General features: G+C 38.7%; 1 protein-coding gene across 1 annotated transcript; it reads left to right on the top strand.

Moving 5' to 3' along the window:
- Positions 1-690: 690 nt before the first annotated feature.
- angptl5 (angiopoietin-like 5) lies at positions 691-5,856 on the top strand. The gene is made up of 8 exons (XM_042499763.1): positions 691-897; positions 2,817-2,988; positions 3,154-3,257; positions 3,342-3,435; positions 4,272-4,375; positions 4,458-4,578; positions 5,074-5,259; positions 5,375-5,856. Exons 1-8 carry the CDS (start codon positions 841-843, stop codon positions 5,692-5,694), a joined length of 1,158 nt encoding a protein of 385 aa, XP_042355697.1. The 5' UTR covers positions 691-840; the 3' UTR covers positions 5,695-5,856.
- The last annotated feature ends 3,816 nt before the right edge of the window (positions 5,857-9,672 follow it).

The raw sequence follows: 9,672 nt of genomic DNA on the forward strand, positions 1-9,672 counted from the left end.
AACATAGGACAGATGTGGGGGCCCTGAGGCAGCAGCACCAGGCTTTTCACATTCCTCTCGCTGACCACGGCTGTAAACTCACGCAGGTTCAGAACAACAACTCCGCTTTTCTTTGGCTCTCACAAGAAAGTTTTCCAGGGAAGAGACAGGCCGACCGGCTCCAGCTGGACCCTAACTGGAATGTGCTGCTGTTCTTTTCACTTTTCCTCACTTACTTAACTGCCCAGTTAACAGAAGTAATTGGTCTGACCCTCTGGGAGGCTGTTTTCAGATGTATGAGTCAGTGGTCAGACAGAGAAGAGAGGGCGAAATATGAGTACAGGATGCACCCTGCCTTCACTGCACTGCACCTTCAGCTCCCACGCAGAGACACAAGCAGAGGGAAAAGTGCTCCAACATTAAAACAAGCGGCTCCTTTCCCTTTTCGCACATCTGTTTCTCATGCTGGTGGCAGGATATAACCTGTAAAATAACAATGCCTGGTAATAGAGGTATCTGGGGGGGAAGGTAATTACTCTTTACCACAAATCTGGAATCAGCACTTTCAGCTACTTATCAGAAAACATCCAGGCTTTTATCAGCAAAACCTTTACAAATTTGGGGATGCTGTCATGGGAATTTACAAGAAAAAGTGGGAGTGACTGATAGAGGTGGAGAGAGGGAGGCAGTCGGAGAGGGAGCAGGGGGAGAGTGAGGTTGACAACTGAGAGTAAGGAGCAGATGCAGACTGGGTCGAGGGATGGAAAAGAGCAGAGTCTGTGGAAAAATAAAGCTTAAATGAAGGAGTGGCTGCTGGTGACGGAGTTCGGGGAGTAATCACAGTCAGACGACACTGACATAATGTGGACCACAACTGTCCTCCTTCTCCTGCTTGTGCCTCATCTGCTCTCCTCCACAGTATGTATAATATGCATGTCATAAAGGTTTTCAGCTTTAGTCATTCATCTGTTTTCTATCAAGAATTAGTGCATTATTCATACCAGCAGATGACCTTAAATTGCTTCAAGAGATGCTGATGCAATCAAGGAGATTTAGGCACCATGAATTGATTTTTCTTTCCTTTTTGGTTATAAAAACATTAAAGTAGCCATTTAGTATGTGTATGTTGAAATAAAGATAACAAAAAAAGACATTTTCAAACGTTTCTCTTCAGTGAAGTAATAATACCACAATGCAAAAAAACCCCCTCTATTATAAGTAAAAACGATGGATTGGTATTAGCAAAATTTTCAAAAGTAAGAGATCCAACTAGCTGTGTTAATATTTGTGCATTAGAATTATGAAAAAGTTGATTTTAGAACATTTTTGAAACAAATTTCTTTTTCATGTTTAATTTTAAAGCAAGAATCAAACGAGATCCAAATAAAATGCCTGACAGAGTTTTTTGTTAGATCTAAATGTTGCACAGTTTAAAATTACTGGGACCATTTTAATACAGTGTGTGAATCGTCTGTTTGATTCTTACCTCAGTTAATTTTTTTTGATCCAGCACAATTCAAAGTTTTTTTTGGATGTACGTTTCCTCCAACTTGCTTATTTTTATTTTAAGAAATTATTTAACATATACTGGAGTTGCAATTCATAAAAAGGAGGAAAATACAGAAAAAAAACAATATAAAGAAAGAAAAAAAATGGCTACATAAATAGAAATTCATGGGATATAATTCAACTAATTACATAAATAATATTTCACAGGATATAATTTAAACCACCAAATATGGGTGTGTTGTTTACAATTGAAAATGGAGTTGCTGATCCTAATAGGATGCCAGATTTTCTTTCTTTCTTTCAACGTTTTTACAAGAAAAATAAATATAAACATAAAAATGTAAGGACTTTATTCTAGAGTAAAATTAATTGATAAATCACAAGTTCTAGAAAGTCATTGCATTTGTTTGTTAAAAATAAACTGCAAAATGTCAGATAATGCAGGTGTCAGAAATAGTTGAGTAAAAAATATTTCTCTCTGAAATGTTTGAGGGAGTAAAATTATAACTGCAAACCGGTAAAGTGCTTTACTTTCTGCCTCAGGCTCATGTTTCACAGGTTTTAGAGACAGGATACTGCAGTTACACTCTGTGTGTGTTTGTAGCCAACTAGGATGTCAAACCTAAAACTCTGTGGATCCCCAGATGAGATTTGATATTTTTATGCATGCACCCATGTCAGAGAGGTCAGAAAAAGACACAGAAACTGGTCAGGACTTTGTGTCTTGCTGTATGAACTCAGATATCTTAGGCTACTTACACGACACATTATATTATTGCAGACTTACATCTGTGGTATAACCCTTTGGAACCTGAACAAATTGGTTTGATTTCTTTCAAAAAAGAGGGCAATGAGAAACACAAGAAATGAGCCCAAATAAGCAGGAAGTTACAAGGAAATTACCTGAAATTAGAAACTGTAAAAAAAAAAAAAAAAAAAAAAAAAAAAAAGAGAAAATGAACAGATATAGGAAATGACCTGAAAAAAATGAAAGAATAAAATAATAAATATAAATAATGAGAAAAAAATAGATTTTATCTGTAACCTAATTTTAAATATAGAATTCTGATAATGATAAATATACAGTAGTTTTCTTGATATTTTTTTTTATTTATTGATTATTTGATAATTTTCTCATGATCCTCTCTTTCTCTAATCTTTCTCAAATTTTCAGGTAATTTTCCTGTCACCTATTACTTTTTTTTTCAATTAAACCTTTATTTCAAAGGTTTAATACGTGTGAAAGTCCTCTGAATGCAACACAAGAAAACTGATGTAAATCCAGGCTTGAAAGGTTAAACTCACTGCAGTTCTCTCTCAATTTCCAGGACATAGAAAACAGCGCTAATTTTAACGAGTCAGAAATAGTCAATGAGGACTTCCCTGACGGTCCTGACAAGGGCGAGAAACTTCCAAGAGGGGTCAAAGGTCGAGACACATGCTCCATTCCGTGTGACATCACTGTCAAACTGCTGCGAGATGAGAAACATTCAGTCTGTGGTAAAATGTCTTCCCATTTCCTGGAGGTATGTTACGTTATCATCATCATCTGTTGTTCAGAGTGTGTGTGTGTGTGTGTGTGTGTGTGTGTGTGTGTGCGTGTGTGCGTGCGTGCGTGCGTGCGTGCGTGCGTGCGTGCGTGTGTGTGCTTGTGCATGTGTGAAGGCCAGTTACAGCAGTCTCTGTTGGCGTTTGGACGCAGCACCCGCAAGCTGATACGGGATGTGATGGAGGAGCAGCAGAGAGCTCTGGACATCCTCAGCAGTCAGGTAAAGACATTTTTTATCTCTTAGTAACAGAGTTTCTAAGTGTCTGACTGGCTGGCTGCATTTACTGTAGGGTTATCTCTCCAGGTCACAGAGCTGATGACCAAAGTACAGACGCTCAGCTCCGAAGTTCAGAGAAGCAACACTGAGATGTACTCCGTCAAACCGGTGCAGTCCCACGGTAACTCACACACGAAACACGTGATGACACAACATTCAGACATACAAATGACGTGAATATCGATTTACCAGTCATGAGGAGTGACTCAGAAGTAGCTTTCCTGTGTCTGATCCTGATGATGTCACTTGGGTTATCTTTGATTGGCCTGCGGACGTTGAATTTACACAGGAATCCTACATTATGAATGTTAATGGAGTTTGAAAGACATAAGTGTTAACCAGGCAGCAAGGGTTCAGACACTACCAAGTTACGATAGGAGAAGTGTAGGATTTAGTTTTTTGGGGCTTGGCTTATCTTTTTTCACTTCCATAAGGCTGAGGGACTTGGAAGAGACATATGAGGCTGAAATATCCTGACTTTTAGCTTCAAGATCCAAAAATACTGGATCCTACAAGTTATACAATGCAATTCAAAATCATGGCTTTGTTTGACCCTTCCAAACAGCCAGGTCTTTCAATTTCCAAACTTTCAGTTTTGTTTCATCATTGATCTTGAGTAAAACTGTGCTTTTAGACTCTGTTTCTAGCAAGTCTCCAAACCTTATTTAAGAGAAATACTTAATTTTCTAGGACACCCTTTTAGTGCCGTCCATCTCTAGCTCCAAAATGTCAACTTTTCATAACAACACGACAGGGTGTTTTTGAGACAATCTGGTTGAATTTTAAAGGGTTTTACTACAAGTAGGAGAAAAAGGAGGAGAAATTTCTAAGTGAATCACTAACTACATAGTTTTCAATGGACAATAATGTAAAATGTGTTAGAACAATACAAAATACGTCATTAGGGACATTCATTTCCTCACTGATAATAAAAGACTGTGCATTTGCTTTGATTAGGACGAGACTGCAGTGACATCAAGGATAATCTATTGTCAGTCGTCCCCAAGATCCCCAGTGGTATTTACATCGTCCACCCAGACAACACAGACTCCTCATTTGAGGTAAGTGTACACTGTTTATTCAGTCATTCATACTCTCTCACTCAGTCATCAGTCACCACTCAAAACACAATGTGTGCTGCAGGTTTTCTGTGAGATGGACTACATGGGAGGCGGATGGACGGTGATGCAAAGGAGGACTGACGGATTAACCGACTTCAAACGACCCTGGGCTGATTATGTTGATGGCTTTGGAAACCTTGCAGGTTGTATGAAGTTACTCCAGTCACTGACAGAAGCTTGTTTCTTGTTTCAAGCTTAAAATCAACATGAAGAGGAGGCATTACCTGTGTGATCCTTCTTTCTTGTTGCATTCTCCAGTTCTTCTGATGTGTGGGTAATAAGCGGGCTTTATTTTCTCTTGAGTCAATCTTCTTTAATTTACACCAATACGGCAACACAGTGGACATCCAGCTTCTCTGTTCACTCAACTCACAACTCAGTCTGTTACACTCACACCTGTCCCCGTAAACAATAGCAGGTAGGAACTAATGTTACTCTTACTCTTACTTGAGGCTAAGGGGACATTAAATAGCATCTTAAAGGTACACGTAAAATTACAAAAATAATAGTGCTGATAAAATGAGTAATTACAGTATTCAATACTACAAAGTCCAAAATTATTAATAAGTAATCTAGTAATCTCTTAGTGTGTGTGTGTATGTGTGTGTGTGTGTGTGTGTGTGTGTGTGTGTGTGTAGGAGAACACTGGTTGGGTCTGAAGAAGGTGTTTCATATTGTAAATCAGAAAGATACGCGGTTCCAGCTTCACATCGCTCTGGTGTCTCATGATGACATCACCTCCTATGCATCATACGATGACTTCCAGCTGGCCACAGAAACTGAGTTCTTTGGGATACACCTGGGCAGATATGCAGGCAGCGCAGGTAAGACTTCATAAATCAAGATTCAGAAAAAGTTCATCCTCAGTGTAAAATATTTTCTTTTTTGTATGTGCACATTTACATGCCTGTGTGCATGTCTTTGGATGTTTTTGTGCAGGTGATGCATTTCGTGGCTACGACCAGGATCAGAACCAGGACACGGCTCCATTCAGCGCCTCAGACGTTGACAACGATGGCTGTAATCCTTCCTGCTCCATCAACAACCGCACGGTGGAGAGCTGCAGTACTCAATACAACCAGACAGGATGGTGGTTCAACCAGTGCGGCCTGGCAAACCTCAACGGCTCTCCTGAAGACGCAGAGCAGAACCCGGGACAGAGGACACACATCCTGTGGGACACATGGAGACAGAACGGAGTCCCTCACACCATCAAGTCTGTCACAATGAAGATCAGGAGGATTGCAACCAATAACTAACAGAACAGAGGAGGAAAATAACGTGAGAAAGCACATATTGTATGAGTTGCACTGCATCTTTGTACAGCCGGAGGTTTTAATAAAGCAGGATGGAAGGACGTCTTATTTTCATTGTCACAAAAAAATAAGGTGACTTTTCTTTTACTCTGGAGCACTTTACCTAAAATTAGAATCAATTCCACCTGAAACATCAGAAAAGTAGCAAAAAATGAAACTTGATTAAAAAAATCTCTTCATCATTGCAAACTTAACAAATAGCTACTTTTTTTCTTTCTTTTTTTTTTTTTTTTTTTTTTTTTTTTTACTGATAATGCATATACAGTAACTGTTTCTGTGATCTTAAAGGAGCAGAGAAAAGCAAGAAAAACTAAAATGAAAAAAGGTTACTTTTTTCTTTTAAGGCATCCATAAAAGTGTTTGAAAGTCATAACTAATGGCTCAATTAATGGTTGATCAAATTAACTGATGCTTTATTAATCAGGTATTAATAAGAGCAACTTTGGGTTGCCAAGTTGTGATTTTTAAGATGCAAGTCACCAGGGGAATGATCAGCGCTTTTAACCCAGTTCACTTTTTGTCAGTTTCCTCACAGTTTGCAAGCTGTGTGCACTCTGCATGCACTGAAAAAAACGTCCAGTGTTCATACGTGCCGGCTCTGTAAATGGGAAACAAACACACAACAGCCACACAACACAATTCATGCCAGTCAACAACAGGAGACGTTCAAGCTTGTGCGCAGTGGGAGTGTGAGGGAAGGTGAATGTTGTAAATGAGGGTAGGAGCGTATTTGTTTGGGTCTTGAGTTTATATATTAGCAATCTTTCTGCAGTTTGCTGACTTCCCCTTTACCCCTTAATAAAACCATTCATTATGAATTACAAAACCTCTTAAAATTGCTGATTTGTTAGAAAGTGATAAAACTGCATCTAGGTGTTTATGAATTGTTTTTATTCCAAGAAAAACAATATACCAGGAAGTTAGATATCATGTTCCATATTGCAGCCAGAGTTGGAAACTAGCATCAAACAAGAGTTTAAATCTTGTAGGCAAAGCTTTAATGCCTTCAGTTATTTCACAAACATCCTGTGTCATCTCATAAGATGAGCCAGCTGAAAACCTGGAGAAGCTATTTTTTTGATGCCACCACAACCTGATAGGTAGGCCATCACTTTTATAAAAGCAGACAAACCCCAGTGGAGAGTTTTCAGTGCAGCGAGTTAATTAAAGTGGCTTTCATTCCTTGAGAAAATGGAAGTAATATGCTCTGGCATAACACTGTGTTACTCTGAGAAAGATCAGGACAAGTCAAACTTTTGCTGATTTATGCCTCAAATGAGTGTCAGAAATCTGCAAGATTAAGATGAACAAACATTTGTTCCTCAAGTGTAAGCACACACTTTGATGTTGTTCACAATTCAAAGAGGGTAATTTTGAAAAGCAGCGACCCTGAATGTAGTGCAAGCTGAGAAAATCTGTGCTGAGTCTTGTGACTGACAGCAGCAGGTGAAAGTGACGCTTCCTGGTCAAATGAACTACCACCTCATTCCAGCAGGTGGTGCTGTGAATCTCTCTCAACATAGTGTGCTAGTTGAGACCTACAGTACATATATACAGTACATGAAAATATATGTGTGTTATTTCTACAGCAGTTCCCAGCATTACTGTCCTTGCAGGAGTTTGTGGTTTCTGGTTATAAATTCCATGTTATTGCATTCTTACCTTTGTAAGGTCTCTTTTCAGTGCAGCATTGGAGGAAGGAGTGGAGGACATCATGAGAGGAGGACATCATGAGAGGAGATCAGAGTTCACAGAGCTCCACAGGGATGGGGCTCAGGTTCGGTTCAGAGGAACATCTGCTGTCCTTGATGGACTTCTCTATATTTTGCTCTGAATCATTTTTGGGCTTCTTGCTCTTCTTCTTGCCAAAACGACTCTTCCACACCAAATTGCACTTTTTGGTGATGCCAACTTTGTTGTTTGGCTTTGCTGGCAGAATTAGTTACATACAGTAGCCTCACAGCCTCAGTGGACTGCATTGTCCTGAAAACCTGCTCAAAAACAAGGGACACGAGGATTTTGGCCTAGACAGTACAAGCGAAGATGGTGGCGTCCTCTGATCTGATAGAAAGTGTGGAGGTTGAGCCTGTCTGGGAAGCTGGAGAGGTGCTGAGGCAGGTGAAGTCTTCTAAATGTAGATTGTCAGCACGATGCTCAGAAAACAGGTGCTGCACCTTCTGTTGGACAAGACAACCAGCTGTGGATTGGTCTTTGTTATCCTCAGATGAAGTGCTCCTCTGGCTGACAGCATCAGCTCATAGAGATTCACAGAAGTCGTTTCATTGACTTCTGAGACGAGTCTTGCCATTCTTTACTGTGTTATCTGTTTCTTGGCTCTTGAAGTTGTATTCTAATGGAAAAATACAAACACGTATGCAGTGTCAGAATAAATATTTAAATCTTTTTCTTACATCAAGGTGGAATTACAATAGTGTTAATGTTGTGCCTTCAGAATTTCACTGAAGTTAAGGTATTAGCTGTTTAATAACCTTGGTAGATCAGCCTACACGTTACTGTACAGCAGCAGTAAGACAATCATTGTTGAATTTTTCTTAATGTTGAAAACCAGGGAACCATTTTGGAAATGCTTAAATCAAACTTTAAATCGTGACAGTTTTTAATGAAACATATTGCTAGTTTGTTATTTTTCCTTATTTGCTGTACCGTTGTATAGTGCAATGATTGGTTGAAGATTTTCCCTGTTGTTGTGTTACCAAAGCATTTCAAAGATTGGTCATTTTTTGTAAATCTTGTAAGTGATCTTTCACTTCGATATGTTATTGTATTTTTTCTTCTTGCATTTCTTTTCATCAAACTATTATTTTGTTACATTGGTATGTTGGGTGTTATCCCTTACAAAACAATTACACATGACATTTTTTAATTTACATCGTTAATCTTATTAATTTTTTAAAGAAATAATTTTGCTAAAATAAATTACATTTTCTTGTATGTTTAAACTGTGCAGATTGTGTTAACTGTGCTGCTGATTAGTACCTGTTTCTCCTCAGACATCTTTAGATGAACTAGGTTGACTTTATCCGTCTCTTCCACTCTTGTCTGTCTTTCTTCTTTTTGAGATTTGGTTGGCGTATTTTGTCTTGTGATAAACTGTTTGCAGTTTAGTACAAATGTTTGGCTGCTCACTCTGGAATCTGATAGAATGTTATCACTAAAATACATGGCCATATGAGGACATGTATATCGCCATTTCATTTTAAGTTAAAAAGAAAAAAGAAAAATGTTCTTTAAGTATCAGTGGTAAAACTGTGTGTGTCCAAATTGTAACAAAGTACTTTGGGATTAATTGTCTTCTTGTCTTCTTGGACATGCACATGACATGAAAATAAAATAAATTAAGTGGTGTCGGATGGTGCATAGACATGTGTACTCGCCAATACTCGATTCAGCTTTATGAGTGGTATCAGAGGCTTGTCCAAGACTGGTATCAGAACAACTAATCTACACGAGACAATATATTATGTGTAAAGTAATATTCTCTCTAGATCACCTTATATGAGAAAATAAAAATCCAGATGAAAGTAGCCAGCATCTACAGCTGAGGAAAAAATGGCTATACTCAAGTAAAGTACATAATTAATTAAGTACAATATTCCAGTAAATATATTGTTGTTACACTGGGAGAATGTAACCCATAATGTGTCCCATAACAGATCTCTCCAGAGACCAGGATGCTCATTTATCATTTATGGCACCAGACTTTTCCCCTCCAATCTGCTCTGTCTCCTTATTCCTGCACAGACACACACAGATTATCCTGTGTGTGTACGTGGGTTCATTAACCCTGACAATATACACAGGCCAGACCACACAAAGAGCCAGAGCTCGGACAGTGTTATCACCAGAATCAGGGGCAATAACATACATACACACACACACACACACACACACACACACACA

This window comes from Plectropomus leopardus, chromosome 13 (assembly GCF_008729295.1).
Source record: "Plectropomus leopardus isolate mb chromosome 13, YSFRI_Pleo_2.0, whole genome shotgun sequence".
Taxonomy (NCBI): Eukaryota; Metazoa; Chordata; class Actinopteri; order Perciformes; family Serranidae; genus Plectropomus; species Plectropomus leopardus.